We start from the raw sequence: 16923 nt of genomic DNA, 5'->3' as shown, positions 1-16923 counted from the left end.
AGAGCCCTACAAAATGTTTAGCTATACGTTAAACATTTTTAAGGCACATGAAATTGTAACTCATGTCACCACCCGGGATTAAAGGTTAGCCAAACTTGCTGTTTTTGTTTTATTGATATAACAATGCTGTATTGTTTTAAAGCAGTTTGCTTGCAAGCAATTTTTATAGGAATCCAAGGCATGTTTAAGAATCTGTCAATAACATTCCACAAGAAAACAATAGACATTTGTTGTAGAAATTCAGGCATTCTCTTGCAATGATTCTAATCCCTTGAACCAAGAGCAGAAAGATATGATATCTACCATCAGAGACCTCTCTTGTTGATCCTAACTCTAGACAAAATAAAGCTGTTTTCATTCAAATGTTAACCACCATACTACTAGAACATTGAATAATGATTGAACCCAGAGACCATACTTTTCAAAACACCACACTCCTGATACTATAAAGGGACTTTTCCTTGGGGTTTTGACAGAAAATATATTTCAGGAAAAGATTTAAATAGAATCCCATGCAGGCTTTTATAGCTTTTCATTTATTCACAATAGAATGGACTATTTTTGCCAAATCTGGAGCTATAATGTAATTTGAACTCAGGCTTTCATTTTACTGAGTACACGAGTTTATGCTGGATGAATGAATATAGTTTTATTCTCTGCATTATTCATTTCAGTCTGTGGTCCCAGAGTTGACTTTGGCCTAGGCCGTAGCATAGCTTATGTGTAGACAGATACCACCAGGAAGACATTTCTACTTTGCCACCTTCGGCATTCACTCAAAAGTGGAAAATGAGAAGTGAAGCACTCGGCCAGCCAAAAATGTATACCTAGCCTATGAAAATCTGGCTCCAGGGGCACATATTCTCCAGGGAAGGCTTGCAAATGGGAACCTCTTCTCTTTCGGAAGAGACCAAGATATAGGGGAAATTAATAATATGGTACTCAGAATCCCCACCCTACCCCCCCCAAAAAAAACCCAAACAAACTTTTAAAAAAATTTTTTTAGGGAAGAATATAAAATTGTATTCCTCAAATTAAGAACAAAAAACACAGTACTTTGTTTTAAAAATCAGCAATTAACGCGAATATTTTGTTTGATTTTGTTTGACTTTAACTTATGGTCAGTTGGGGTCAAAAAAAGAGAGAAAAGATGGGAGATGAAGAGTTGAGGAGAAAAGGAGAAACGTGGAGATAAAGGGAAAAGCAATAGGTAGAGGAAAACAGAGGTGCTCAGAGAAGGCAGAAGGGAGTCGGAGAGAAAGAGCAGAAGGGCTCCCCGGTGGGGATGGAGTGGGGGTGGGCGCTGAGCTGACCTGGCTTGTCCTTGTCATGTTGAGCACCCAACTGAGCAGTGGGCAGCCAGGACATTTTTATCTAGTTTTAAAGCTCTCTGAAATGTAAATGAACAGTCTTGACGTAGTCCTGCCTTTATTTTTAAGTGTTAAAGTTGATTTCTGAAAACAGCTTACCTACTTTTTTTGTTTTCTAATGTTGAAGTTGATTTCTGACTTAAAAATTTAACTGTTAGATTCTGAAGGTTTTACACAAATAGGAAGAAATCACTTGGGCTTTAGAAATTCACTTTGACACAGTTTGAGAGTCCTGTGTTAATAGCTATTTCATGAAATCTCACAGATTTTTTTTTTTAATTAAAATAAGCCTTTTGCCTCAACTAGGTTGGTAGATATAATACTTAAGGGAGCCAACAATTTCAGTGATAAATCCCTTCCCAAATAAATGGAATTAACCAATATTCGAAGTACCGCCTGAGCTTTTTATCAAATATTCAAAGTGTAATAGACATAAGAGCCCTGATCCTGAATCTGTCATTTTGAGGATTGTCCCCCTACTAGCGAAGTGTTTATACATGTTAGGGGCTAAAGTTGCGTAAACCTTCCCGTTTTGCTTTTTCACTTAGAGGAAGTGTGATCTCTAGGGTCCCTTCCTGCCCTAAACACTGTGTGCGTGTGCTCGCACCTGCTTAATTCAGTGACTTCGTTAGTTGTACTTTTATTATCAAATAACCTTATGATGAAATTCCTTTTATTTTCTTAGGTTAAGACTTTGTTCAGCAACAATAAAATATTTTCTAAAATAGTACTTGGGGAAATATGTTATCTGCCAACTGTACTTGCTTGAGTAAACTTTGTTTGGAAGAATGAATAAGATGGCATTGTTGGTGGGTTCTTTTTTGGTTTTGTTTTCAGATTATACCCCTCACATTGAAATAAATATAAATCATTAAATGTTTTAAACCAAATGAGCTCAGAGCCAGTTCTCTGTGGTTTCATAGGTGCCATTTCTCTGTGGATAAGACTAAGACTTTGTCCAAGAGTGAGAGTCGATGGCCGATGGGGCAGAGGTATAGCTGTATGTCCTTCAAGGGAACCCCAAGTTGTATTCAGAATGAATCCTGGGCAGCATCGGTGGTTGGAGAGAATCAGGAGAGTGAGAGTGAGGACACTAATGTTAAACCATTTTTTTTTTTTTTAAAAGAGTTCGGTAACTTGGTTGGGCCCTTCATGCACAAAGAGTTAGGTTACTTGAAATCCTCTGACATAGGGTGACCAAGCGAACTGTAAGGACGATTTGGTGAGCAGATCTGGGGGGTGCGATAAATGAGCTCCTTGAAGAGCTTTGTATTCAACGTTAGTTGACAGATGAATACATCTACCCTTCTGCTGTATTCCTAAATTTGAATTCGTCAGCAAGGCAAGCAGTTTGATGTCAACTCCTGTCATAAAAACAGAACAAGTACTTTTCATATATTTAAAAAGAAACAAGAAACTAACCACACACGATCCAAATATTGTAGGATCCTCACTAGTATAAATAACAATCACTCGCATTTCAGAAAGGCCCGTCAGCCCGCAGGCACTGTGCTTGGTTTGGCACAGACGTTACGGCGTATGTAAAATTAGGCAACGGTGAGGAATTCCGAACTTCCTGTAGTTGTCCAGTTTATTGGCACTTCTGTCCTGCTAAATCCTTTCCCCGAAGCCTTAACCTTTCTCAGGGTGGAGGTCGGGCTTAGCGTGAGGATTTTGAATTCGGCCCATGGTGGGGTCACCCAAACCAACTGAAGACAAAATGACTGAGCCTGAAAGTGATGAGGAAGGTACGGGGCATGAGGTAGGGGATGGGAGAGTGTGAGCTAGAAGTGGTTGGAAGAGAAAGCGGGAGGAACGATCCGCTTGAAAGGATGATACTGGTATGTATCAGAAGGCAAGTAACAGAATCATCAGCCAACTCCAACACTCCAACAATGCGAAAACCAGTTCCTATACTGTTGGCTTAATTTGTACTCTGTCAACACTCTTTGACGTTTTTCTCTTTTCTTTTTTTTTTTTCTTTTAACAGAATAGATAAAAAAATGTCTGGAGGCCAGAGTGGCTATGAACTTAGTGAAGCCAAAGCCATTCTAACTGAACTGAAATCGATCAGAAAGGCTATTAGCTCAGGAGAAAAAGAAAAGCAAGATCTGATGCAGGTATGTTGTGAAACATTTTGTTAAGTCAGACACCTACCGGCTGGGGCCCCAGAAACTCGCCTTGAGGCAGAAGTTCTCCGTCAGAGTCTGGATGGCCCTTTCTCCCACTGCCTCATTCAGACTTTGTTCTAGGCACTGAGGCCACGGGCTGCGTTGGAGGTAAACAGGTGGGTTCCGAGGTTCTGCTATGCTTATTTGAAGGCAGGCCTTGGATGGCCTTTGAGACAGGAGGTGGTGGATCCTGGAGCCCATATGAGATGAGCATTTTGGTGCACCTGCAACTCACTAAAACTTCGTGTGGAACCCAGATAAGCAGGGTTGTCTAAACCACGATCCTCAGCCCAGGATGCAGAAAAGGCATGTCACGGGTCATCAGTGAGTAAAGGATATGCCTTGAGGAGTGCGGGGAGGGTATATGAGGAGCTTAGAAGAGCTTTTCCCTACCCCTTGTGACTCTGAGGTGCTAGCTAGAGATGGGGAGTGTTGACCCAGCTGCGGGATACCCATCTAGTCATCCCAGGAAAGTTGCTAATGGTAGAAGATCCCCTTGTTACACCTGTCCGGTTCTTAGCCCAGGGGACTTGGCTCCCAGGGATCCAGCCTTGTGTGCAAAGGAAACAACCATTCAGTGATCAGTATCCTGCTTTTTAAATATCTATATTCAGTAAGTTTAGTCGGATTGGGTCTTCTTTTTTTTTCTGAAGAGTGTGTCTCTTCCTCCTCTTACCTTCCCTCCATCCCATAATTATCACAAGGCCTGAGAATTCTTTGTATTTCAGATATTTGGAGCTCTGAGTAAGGATTTAGTCTGTGTCTTGAGGAGAATGTTAGAGCCAGTGGCTGTTTGCATTCTTAGTAGAAACTCTGCCTTTAAATACTATATTCAACTACTTCATGTCAGTTTTCAAAATGTCAACTGAATATAGGTATATATTCTTAAACACTTATAATTGTGCATTTAGGGAATTTTGAAATAACTTGCAAGAAGCGATCAAATAGAGAAGATTATAGTATTAATAGGAAGTCCTTATAAGCACTGACTGTGCTGGGCAGTCTTCTCCCTGCCTTGCATGAAAGTAGTTCATTTAATTCTGACAACAACCCTAGAGATGGGCATGTATTATTCTCACTTACAGACAGGAAATTGCAGTACACAAAAATTAAGTGACTTCCTCAAAGTCACACAGATCATAAGTGGTAGGACTTTGGTTCAGACCTAGGCAGTCTTGCTCCAGAATATGGTGTTTTAAATATATATGTGGAACACAGAAGACTTTATTTGGATGTATTTTTATTTTGTTCCACCAAGATCCTGAGGCTGATGATTAAATCAGTAATTCCTCAAATGCACACCATAAATCCTTTGGAAAAAGTTAATAGAACCTGAGCAAATTTACATTGGAACTTTATAATTCAGCAATTTTAGGTTATCTTTGATTGTTCCTGTAAAGAAGAAATTTGGATTTATGCACAGACCAGATTAAATTAAAAGATTAGATTCCTTTTCAATTACTAAAGCATAGAAAACAATTAATTAGTAGATAGGGCAATCAACAGTAGAGCTGAGAAGGACACTAGGTGGGCAATTTCTGTGACTTTCAGAGCTCTTTGACCATGACCCACAGTAAGAGATATATTCTAATGACAACCCAGTCACACAAAAATGTCTTCATGTTTGGACACATACATACTGTATTTCTTAATACTTCTTTCTTAATACTCTTAATACTGGTAACGTGGTCCGAATTAATTTTCTAGTCTCTTCTTTTTCATCAAAAAACATGCTAGTCATGACCTACTAAATTGATGGAGGTGCATGGTCGGCACAGACAGATTTGAAAAATACTAATCTTTTCTCTCTACTAATGAAAAAATAGAAAAGACTTGCCCAAAGTCACTAAAAGGTTTCTTTGTTCTTTTCTGTAGTCTGTTATTTGATGTGACTGCTTGAGTTTTATCCCTCTTGTACATATATTTTGCATAAATATTCCTTTGAAAGAAAATAAAGAAGGTTAGATAAAAGGCACAAATCAGATCTCTGAGATTTCTAATTTGGGGGAACATTTCTCATTTTTTATCCTAAGAATCGTAAATGTCAGGATTAAATCCTGGCTTTTCTTAAAGTTAGTAATAATGAGTTTCTTACCATTTTTATTAGTGTTTTATGAGGGGGAGGGTTGATAGCAGTGTAGCTAAGATCTTTCTCCTTTTTAATACTTTCACTTGCTCACATCCTCTCTTTAAAGTAAGCTCAGTTCAGGACACCTGGGTGGCTCAGTCGGTTAAGCATCTGCCTTCAGCTCCGGTTATGATCCCAGGGTCCTGGGATTGAGCCTCCATGTCGGGCTCTCTGCTGAGCAGGGAGCCTCCTTCTCCCTCTGCTTGTGCTCTCTCTCTTTCTCTCTGTCAAATAAATAAGTAAAATCTTTAAAAATAAATAAAATAAAGTAAGCTCCGTTTATTAGGTGTGGGTGCCAACCGCAGGCCCATTCACTTTACAAAACCAGACATTATCCCTCTGGCAGTACCACGCAGTCGGCGTAAGGACAGGCTTGGGATCAGCCGCCAGGACTGCAACTCCTGGCCCTCGGTCTCTTCATCTCTGACGTTAGCGGGAGCAGATAATCCCTTTGGTTCCATCCCGATGTAGAGTGGCATGATTATAGAAGTCTGCTAAGTAGGAAGTTTGCTTGCTAGATTCTACAATGAGTTTGCATTGTAGGTATTCCATGTTTCCATAATTTCTGCTGCATGAAGTGAGTAGTTGAAATGAGTCTTTTTAAAAGAGAGCTCTTTTCAATGACATTTTAAAAACAAGAAATGCATGTATTACATATAAAGATGCCATTATGCACAGTGTGAATAATTGCCATGCTCTCTTGGGGAAGGTAAGATAACCCGTTTATTATGATCTCACATACTTCCAAAGTCACACGTGTGTATATACAAAATCATATTCTCACCTTATTTTTTCAGTAATTTAAAATGGTAAGTTCCTGTTAAAATAAAGTCGTTTTTCTATGGCGATCCTGTCTTTCAGTTTGAGTTTACCTGCTGGGGAAGTTTTTCATCTTACTTGTTAAGCTCTATGTAGGACTTTGTGTTTCCTCAACAGAGTCTTGCTAAGCTGCAGGAGCGGTTCCATTTGGATCAGAGCATTGGCACATCCGAGCCAGACTTGAGATCCAGTCCTGTGAACTCCCGTTTATCTCTGTCCAGACAGACCCTTGACGCTGGGTCACAGACAAGCATTTCTGGAGATGTAAGTATCCACGTGGCAGGGTTGTCCCCAGTGCTGTCCTTGACGAGCCTGATCTACAGTACGGATGGCAAGTGGGACAGGAGCGAGTGAGGTGGTTTGCACTGCAGCTGTGTGGATTCAATATTTCCTACTCCTAGATTGGTTTTAAAAAATCAGAGCCTTATCTTTTCTGTCTGGGTGCCAAGCATATCAGGATCTGTCCATATGAACGGCTTTGTTCAAACTTTCTCAGACCATATTTATTTGGAGACGTTATTGAAAGGTTAGAGGTGCATGAAAATTTAAGTTTTTCCTATTACATTTAAGGTCTTCGAAATTCAGATCTTTTCAGTTAAACATTGAGGCTAATGAGAAACAAAAAAACACGCCTTAAAATTTTTTTTTGTAGATCAAAGTTTGTTTATATTAAAACGTTTGATTTGTGGCTTATGCCTAGCATTTGAAAATATTTAACAGTGGTTTGACTACTGTTAATTGTTTTGCATTCTCTCCTTTGGGGTGCCATTTAGCAAATACTGTTTTCTAGTCCAGTCCCAGTTATTTTCATATTCCCTATTGCTTCTTTGAATTCTGCGCTATGAAAATAAAACAGGTAGAGATCAACAATAGGACCTACCTGTTTGAAAAATTGGTTTTTGAAGTTATTTAGTTTATGTTCTTTGCATTCAGAAGCTAAGTGATGGAAATTTGGGTTCATGGAGACAAGGAAATTAGTTTCAGTTCATAAATTTTATTGACCTGTACACCCTTCGTAAACTCTTTAAGATCCCAGAAACCTTGACATAATACTTTTTATCTTGAATTTAATGTGTGGAGAAAATGATGTTAAAGTCTTTGAAAAACAGACAAGCTTGAATTAAAAAGAAATGTTTTGCCCCTACTGAGACTAGAAAGTAAGTGCCTTTTTAAACTGGTGTTCCCAATTTCAAGACCATCTTCTTTAGTTTTCCAATTACTTGTGCTTCCTAGAAGCAAAAGCAGTTTACCTTCATTCATTAGCAGAGTTAATTGACTTCTTTCCCTTTTGTTTTTTACCAGATCGGAGTGAGAAGTAGATCAAATTTAGCTGAAAAGGTCAGGCTGAGCCTACAATATGAAGAAGCCAAAAGAAGGTAACAGCAGGGGAGCTATTCTGTGTTCGGTGGTCAGTGGGCTCAAACGGTATTTTCTTTCCCAGAATTAATCTTTACTCCTATAGTGACATCTGCTGGGTGCTTCCCAACATCTTCCTACCAAGGTTACTCTTGCAGGTTTTTAGATGTAAGGGTTGCAGACCCCCCTCTCAGCTCAGCTTCTCCCCCCTGCCCACAGTTGAAGGACAGGGAGAATTAATGAGAAGTGTGGGCATGAAATTGCCCCCTTCCCTTCTGGAAGAAGGAAGCTTTGAGCTTGTCCAGTACTTACTCACAAGTAGAAGCGGGAAGATCGGTTTCTCAGGTAGAATCATGGTGCAGTGACTTGGGTACAGGACTTAGAGGCCGAGGACCTCTGAGGTAAATAACTGGAATTCCTTTGCTTTGAGGGGAGGATTTCCCGCCAACATCCTTGAAGATGCAGAGCTATCTGTTCTGGCAACTGACTTTAGGGCAAAGGAGGAAAGATCCTTATTTCTCTCGTTTATCCTCTAGACCCTTAGAACCCTGTGCTTTATTTTCCTCACCTTGTGACTCTGCTTGGGGAAGCCTCAGGAGACTTCTCCCTCCTCATCCAGTAGACAGGCTCAACTAGTTTTCATAATATGGACACCTTGCTCATTTTGAGGGAGAGGGTCATACTGATCTATTTGATTTCATTATTTTCCTTTTTAGAGTTTAAAAATGCTTTTGATTTATTATTTAAGAAGGCATTGGGGGAAAAAAAACTGCAGTACCACCCTGTAGGCGACAGAGAAATTTATCATGTTCCTCCTTGAGAACATGGAAAACTCAGCTGAGAACCTGCTAGAATGTCAGAGTTTGCTATCATAAGACCATCAGATAGATAATAAAGTATACCCATTGTTACTGGTGATGAGGATTATTTAAAAGTAATTAGCCAAGGTTCTTGGAGGTTATCTGGCTTTAACATAGCAATTATTTGATTTGCCTAAATACAATATTTGCCTCTTTGTAACCTCTGTTACTAATATTACTTAGTTCTTTGATGACTGAAAAAAAAACAAAACTCATAAGCTTTGTTCTACAAATTACTAACCGTGTGTGCTTGAGCAAGTCAGTTTCTGTGAATAACATTTCACTCAGCTAATTTCAATGCCTATAAGTTTTCCTGGGTAGATTATACATTTCTTGAGGTTATAAAACATTTTATATACTTTATTGGCTACTTCTCGGAGCCCAGGCAAATGCCTTACCCACCATAAGGATTGAGGACTGCTTTGTGGTTTTGTGGCCCTCTGGCTGTGAGCATACCAACCCAAAAGCGGCCACAGCTCCTGGGTTCTACTGTAAACAAAGCCCAGGATCTATGTCTGGCATTCTGAAGGAGAATGGCCATAACTCAGAATTAATTTTGGAGAACAAGGCCTCGTGCCCCTGAGTTCTTTGGGGCTCAACTTGGCTTCCCTTGGATCAGCTTGAGCTTTCACTTTACTCTGGCTGCTAACAGCTTATTCCATCTTCCTAGGTGTACCTGGAAACCTTCATCATATCTTCTTCCCCAGATTTGGTGTGCCCTTTCCAAATAAAATCCAAGACCCACCTAACGCCTGATCCCACAAGTAATAGATGCCTTTCTTTCCTTCATTATGTTGTTGCTCCCAATTCAGTTGTTAATTCAGTTGCATCAAAACTTAAGATATTGGCTCTTTCCCATTGGGTTGCTTCGCTGTCCTGTTCTCATTTGGGGTTTTATTTTAAAGTTACTAGCAAGGCTGATGAGAAGGTAAATCTCGAGGTTTGTGCATCTGTTGAAAATGTTCTCTTCTTCAATTCTAAGTAAAGAGGCGGGTTGTATTTCCCTGAAACCTGTTTTCTCCTCCAGCCTTTGTTTTATGTGCTTAATGAAGCTAATAATACCATGCTTAGTTAGCATTTTGATGATTAATTTTCTTGCACACTGAGACAGTTGTGTATGGTTTTGTGGTTCTGGCTGAAGAACAGCTGATGTTACATCTATCATGAGTGCAGACGCTGGGTGGAAATCAGAAGTACTGTACCTGCAGTGCTGGTGAGGGAGGGCAATTTTTTTTTTTTTTTTTTTAACTCAAACAAGAAACTGTGGCACAAGAATGTGGATATACTTCCATCTTTGTCCCAATAACATTATTTTGTTTACCTTTTTTCTTCCGTCCTACAACTTCTTCCATTAAAAAGGGAAATAAAATGCCCTCTTTCCACTTTTCATATTGTGGTATGGGCTATACCAGTATCCAGAGGGATCATCCAACTTTTTTTTTTATAGGCGTACCGATCCCCTGCGCCAACATCAGTTGTGTTCATAATTTGCCTTGATGTGGTGCTGATGGTCAAAACAGCCATGTGCCATTTGCCTTGCGAACCATCCTGGTAGTGCTCACAGTGCCCCAGAGCAAGTGGTTTGGTTCGGAGGCCCGGGGGCGGGTCAGAACGTTCTCATTCCGTCAGAAGTTAACTTGACCATTTAGCGGGAAGCTCGCGACATGGTGGACTCCCAGGTCAGGCAGACTGATGCAGCCGGTGACGTTCCTCCCTGCGGGGCTTTCCTGCTCCTCCTCCCATCTTCCCGTCCCTGTCCCCCGCGCTCCAGTACCTGCAGTCACTGTGCTGGCTGCCCGTCCGTGCTGGGGAAGGTGCTACTGGACGGCTCCTGTGGACGGAGGGCGCCCGGGTCCATGCAGTCACGCCTACAGGGCTGGCTCAGAGAGCGCTCAGGAAACCGGGTACACACTGATTTCACAGCACACAGCTAGCTGCAGGAGGATTCTGGTGGAGGAGGCCCGGGAGGGCAGGGCTGCTCCCTTTTCCTTGGCCACGTGGAACGTGCTGGATTGAGTTTGTTGTAATACTGCTTGGCTGAGCCACTGCTCTCTCTTTTCCCCCACCCTTCCCTGACTGGCTCACGTCCCAGTTGCTGCCCATGCGACACTGGGGACTACGATTTTCCTGGGGGACAGCGTCTTTACCCAGAGGAACAAAATCTATAGTAATATCCTGTCAGACAGCATTTACCTTCATTTTTTTAAAAATGGAAGCCCTTCGGGGGCACCTAGGTGGCTCAGTCAGTTAAGCGTCTGCCTTCGGCTCAAATCATGATCCCGGGGTCCTGGGATCGAGCCCCGTGTCAGGCTCCCTGCTCAGCGGGGAGTCTGCTTCTCCCTCTCCTGCTCCCCCTGCTTGTGCGTTCTCTCTCTCTTTCTTAATAAATAAATAAATAAAATCTTTATTAAAAAAATTAAAAGTAAAAATAAATAAAACGGAAGCTCTCCAGGTATCCCTCCTGTCACCCTCCACAGGCAGTCACACATCGGGGTGGCCACCCGCAGCTCCCAGAGCTCTCTGCTTTTTAAGTTTCAGTGTACTTTGACCTTCACCCTTTTTTCAGATAGGCGGTGTGCTTGCTGGTGTTGGAAAGGTGAGGAAAAGGCAGTGGACGAGAGCCCGGTGTCAAGTCGGGCCCAGGGTCTGGAGGGCGGGGCTGTTGCTCTTCCCCTGCCTCCAAGGGGGGGCGGTCACCCCTGAGTAAAGTCAGGACAGCAAGCATCCAGCCCCCCAACTTAGCCTGGTTCATGTTCTCCCTTTCTTGAGAGTTCTCAGTGTGCACATCCCTCTCTTACCGCTTTGTTTTTAGTATGGCCAACTTAAAAATTGAACTGTCGAAACTGGACAGCGAGACGTGGCCCGGGGCGCTGGATATCGAGAAGGAGAAGCTGATGCTGATCCACGAGAAGGAAGAGCTTCTGAAAGAGCTTCAGTTCGTCACCCCGCAGAAACGCACTCGAGACGAACTGGAGCGCCTGGAAGGCGAGAGGCGGCGGCTGGAGGACGAGCTGCTGTCCGCGAGGGGTCCGCCGAGCCGAGCCCTGGCCGAGAGGTTCGTTTCCCTCCCTGGGGACAAGGACGCATCCGACCGTGCGCGGGAGTCTGAGCTGTGCCTGGAGGCCAGGTCCCCCGGGTCTTTGGAAATCTCCGTCGCATCTGTTGCCGGTGGACGGAGACCCGGCACAAAGGGACCTTCTTTCCGTAGAGCAATAAAGCACACCCTCCTCATAGTCTGCGACATCAGTTCTTCTGTTCGTTAGGAAGGCGAAAATGCCTGTGACAGATGTTGAGTAAGTAAGGAATGTGGACATAAAACCAGGAATGCAGTCCATCGCTGACTGAGTCTGGTAACAGTGGCTATAAACTATTGCACTCTGATAAGAAAGATTATCTGGACTGTTACGGCCCCGGCAGCTTCCTACTCGGAGGTTTATGACTCACAAGAATGCAAAAGTTTATTGCTTTTCGTTTCACAAGGAAAAGACAGCTTGCTCCCTTTGATATCTTAACAGGTCACAGAATGTTCACTGGGATTTTGTTTGTCAGTCAAGCCCCTCCTGCGAAGCAGGTGAAAATGTAAAGGGAAACACCTGACGCAGTTTTGTGATCTTTCCAGGGGAAGGTGCGAATGGATCATTTAACCCAAGAAAATCCAGTTCTGTAAGCAGGTCAGCTGCAGGGTCAAGCAGGGGAACGTCTGGGTGTCAGTTGGCCAAGGAGGCGTGTGCGAGGGAGCCCTGGGATCCCGGCCTCGCTGGCGGGTATGGTTCCACCCCTGTCCCAGCCACAAGCCACAGCCCGTGCAGCCCTCTGGGACCCCTGCACACCCATCCATTCTGTAGGCCAGCAGTCCAGGTGCGGTGCCTGTCCCAGGATGACAGGAAGGAAGGTCACATCCGTATAATGTCAAGTGACTGGAAGTAAGTTTAAAACACCCAGCCATAATCTAATTGCCTTTTTTTTTTTTTTTTTACCTTCTTGGCTTCTTGCCTTCTAATTCCTTGTCCTCCATGAATGTGTAAGGCTGTGTGTCTACATAATATCAGAACATTTGAAGTGTGGTGCGGGGAATGGTAGGAGGAAAAGCCTCGGACGTTGCTGGTTAGGCGTTAGCATGCGGACTTGCCTACCCTGAGTTTAGTCATCTGGGGACAGTTGACTTTTGTGAGTTTGAAACTGGTGATCAAGGTAAAGCAGAGCTACAGCTCGGTGGCCATACAGAGCAGGCGCGAGAGTCAGGAGGAAAAGCCTCTACAGCCTACGTTCCTTTACCATCTGAAAGCATTCTCATCGCCCACCTGCCCTGGCTGCCCTGACATCTTGGTCTAGTGGTGCCGACTGAAGGCTCACCCTCAAGGCTGGTGTGAACAAGGCTGGCGGGGCAGTGGGGGGGTGGGGGGGACACGATCCACTCAACAGAGACCAGAAGGATCCAAAAGTAAGGGAGAGAGGGCAGAATTTCCTTGTTTTCCTGAATTACCTTAATGTCGTGTCTGTGTTTATAGATCTTAAATTTGTAGGATAAAAGGTTGCTAATCACCAGCAAACATGACAAAATGAGTAGCTTTTGTGTGGCCCATGTAGAAAGCAGCAAGGACACCTGTACCTTGTGTCACACTTACTGTTACCTAATCATACGTGTGGAACGCGCTGAGTGCATTTCAGCTGTTCTCTGTAGTGTGTGAATCTGGGAAGGGCCTAGAAACAGCCTTTAGATTTGTTCTGGGAGAGAGAGAACAGATGTGTGTTTGTTTAATCAGCTTTTACAGGCATGATGTCTTGTTTTGTTTTTTTTTAAGGGCTAGAGCTTCAAAAATGACTGATGAAGTAACGTTAAAAATACAGTTTGTTCCTAAGTGCCTAGGCTCTGGCTTTTGTACTTTGGTTTGTGCATAATACATATAATAACTGTCCAAATTCTGGCAGAAGCCGTAGTTTTGAACCCATCAGGAAGAGGAGCTATAAAATACTAATATAAAATAATTACATCCTCAGTGAGATCCAGCCATGGGGTTTGTCTCAGATGGGGAGTAAACAGTTTGAATGTCCCTCTAACTTACGATACCTGCATGCCCCGGTCTCCCACAACTAGACGTTAGCAAGAAGGGACATGTATATAATTGTGTTTTGTATCTGTCGTATGTTGGTGGCCAGAAGCCAAATCCCTGTCATTATGTTGTTGTATAAGGTTGAGAGGACTAATACTTTCTTGCTTGAGCAACTTAAAGTTTTCTCACTGCTCTCCTTGGATGCAAACCCAGCATCTCACGTGTCCGAAAGAGCAGAGCCACCTGCCGAAGGGAGCGCCGAGTCTATTTTCCAAGTAGACACAGATGGTATGGCTTTGGGTTTTGTTGTTCTTGTCAGTGGTTTTACTTTGCCCCTCTGTACTCTCTCACCTTTTCTTGATCTTCATTATTTCTTCTCACCTCGTGTATGTACAGTGTTTCTGTTCTGTGTATTGTTACTGTTGAACTAAAACAGGGTGCTTAGCAAGCAAGAGAATACCTCTCAACACTGCTTCCTCAGCCCTAAAGCAGGTGGTGCTGGGAGATACTTCTGGGAAATAAGATTCACTGTGTAAAACTTTGTTTCACCATAAAACAAATTGGGCTTCACCAGTTCTAAATCCTTCAGTTTCCTCTTGGCACCTACCCAACTGCCATAGAAACCACTTCTGCATTCCCCCAAATTGTCCCATTTGCCATTTACATGGCAGGTTTCTCATTATTTCAGGGGTGGCCTCAGGCAAGATTCTGAATCAGTGCTGAGAGTTGGGCTCAGAAGGAGCTAAGCTCACCTGAATTTCAGCCAGTGAGCATGACCCCAGAGTCCCCCAGCCGTGTGCGGCCAGCACCGCCCCACCCCGGGCCGAGCGCTCAAATGCAGTGACAAAGCTCCCACCGTGGGCCATGAAGCACTTCAGGAAGAGGGAGATGCTCACCGGGAGGGACCATCAGCAAAGACAGATGGCTCTCAAATGAAGACTGTCATTGTGTGTGGGACTTTTCACACATCTTCCATGTTCTCTCCATACAGCTACTGAAATTCCAAAACCTCTGTGCTTTTCTGTAGCTGATAAGATCTTAACAGTGCTCCGTATTTTCACAAAGATCTTGAGAGTTTTGTCTTACTTCTTACCTGGATGTCTTAATTTTCCTTAATAATATATGAATGTTTCTGTCTCTGATTCTGAAAAAAATCTAAAGCCAGTAAGTGCCCCGGGGTATGAGTGTCATTTATTTTTTAACAGAAAAGGAACTTCTTACTTCTATAGATGACATGACATTTTCCCTACGTGGAAGGTTCTGGGTGGTCTTCATCAGGAGAGACTGGGCAGGTGCTTCTCTCTCTCAGGGCACAAGGGCAGAGAGAAGACAGTGGGAAGGCGCTGCCCTTGTCTTGCAAAGAGCAGATGAATGCATAGCGTGGGTCAGTTGGACCAGCAGGAGAGGAATCTTCTAGGGGCCGGGTGGAGAAGATCCTTTCTCATCGTGGAGAAGGGCTTGGAGAGACAGAGATGCACCCTCTTGAAGGGGCTGATACCTGAGCAATTTCTTCTACTCCCTGGTCCAGAGGAAGTTGGGGAGAATGCTTCTTGGACACCTGGAATCTGAGGAAGACTTCTGGCTTCTGTGATTACATCAGAGATAGGAGTGGGGTGCTTGATCCAAGAAGGCCACCCCACTGGAAGGGCTCCTGAGTGCCTTGGTTATTCTTCTCCCAGTGAAGGGGTTATCTAGAGACACCGGCCACCAGCCACAAGGGAGTGCTGGGAGGGCAGCCTGGGCGGAAGAGGGAGAAAAAGCTAGTGATTGCCTTCTGGGAGCTTAGGATCTGACTGGGGAGCATGCCAACAAGAACATGAAGCCAGGTCTCAGCAGTTCAAAGCCATAAGAGGGCCTTAGCAGTCCGCTGGAGGAGGCCAGAATGAGGACCATCGCTTGTGACCGAGATGGGGAAAGCTTTGGATTTTAAATTTCAGCATGAAACACACTAATGTCATACTGAAGCCTCCTTACCACACCAGAAAAGCCTTCATTTGTGCAGTATTTAGTTTTAAAACTTCCTTCAAAAATGTTTCTCCTGTTTCAGAAGACACGGATTTTGGTAGATTTGGGGGCTTTCTCCAGACCTTTACCTTCTAATTCAGTTCATCTAAATTGTATTAATTTTTTTTCCATGTTGAGTTTTTGTTTATATTTAAGAGATTAAAAAAAAAATAGGGACTGTACTCCTTTTCAGAATACACCTTTGAAAGCTGGGAATTAAGAATTTATCACGCTTTGAAGTACTAAACAAAATGACAAGAATTGCTTTTTTTATTTTAACATATAATGAAATTGTGTTGGTGACACATCAAAGGATGGATAGCTATAAATAAAATATGGGCATGTTTCCTTACTGCCTAAAACATACATTTCAAAGAGGTTAGAAATTAGGGAAATTTTATTCTTCTCCAAAGAAAAATAGCTAATTTTTATATCCCCACCTTGTAAGGCATGCTGAGGCTTTGAACAAGGAGTTTTGTTTTGATGTCTGCAGAGCACTTTCACATATATCACACGCCATTTGATCCCTTTAACAGCCCTAGCAGACAGACACAGTAGGATTTTAATCGCCAATTTGCAGATGAGAGCGCTGGGACCCCTTGACTAAGTGACTTGTTTAAGGACACGTGGTCGGTAGCAGCAAATCCACCAGAAACCACAGTGGTTTTCTGGGTCCCATTTTGCGGTCCTTGACCACTCTGGACGGGCTCATTCCAGGGATGTCTAAAGACCTTCAGGTGACATAGACCTTACGCTTGATATATTTTTAGATAACTCACTCACGTACACAGTTCCCCGATACTCAAAATTTCTTTACAAACTCGGTCGCTTGTATGTGGATGAAATTTCACGATAATCGTTGCGGGCAATGAGATGTGCTGTATAGTAGGAAGGGAAATCACTTTTGTATCTTTTCCTTGTTGAAACCGTTAAGCCCAAATGAGCTCACAATGGCAATATGGACTAATTTGTTTCTTAATCGCTGAAATTCTCATCAAAGTAAGATTGGAATTTTTGTCACTGAATGGCAGTTGGGAGCAGTCCTTGTCAATTCCAGCACTTCGGACGGTCTTTCACGGTTCTCTGTTATTGCCGTCAAGTGTTTTAGTAACTTAAGCCCAAATCCCAGGCCCGCAGAAGGATTCTGCAATCTTTGTTAGTGAT

At 43.0% G+C, this 16923-nt stretch overlaps 1 protein-coding gene across 2 annotated transcripts in view; it reads left to right on the top strand.

The window, feature by feature from the left end:
* The window catches only part of WWC2 (WW and C2 domain containing 2), a 202419-nt gene that overhangs the window by 134746 nt on the left and 50750 nt on the right, over positions 1 to 16923 (top strand). For both annotated transcript variants that reach the window (XM_035004282.1, XM_035004283.1), the window contains 4 exons: positions 3361 to 3490; positions 6606 to 6752; positions 7791 to 7864; positions 11517 to 11759. In XM_035004282.1, the coding sequence (XP_034860173.1) occupies positions 3361 to 3490; positions 6606 to 6752; positions 7791 to 7864; positions 11517 to 11759 (594 nt within the window). The remainder of the gene's footprint in view (positions 1 to 3360; positions 3491 to 6605; positions 6753 to 7790; positions 7865 to 11516; positions 11760 to 16923) is intronic.

This window comes from Mirounga leonina, unplaced genomic scaffold, assembly GCF_011800145.1.
Source record: "Mirounga leonina isolate KUSES-001 unplaced genomic scaffold, KU_Mleo_1.0 Mir_128, whole genome shotgun sequence".
NCBI lineage: Eukaryota > Metazoa > Chordata > Mammalia > Carnivora > Phocidae > Mirounga > Mirounga leonina.
This window is presented reverse-complemented; position numbering and strand designations above follow the sequence as displayed.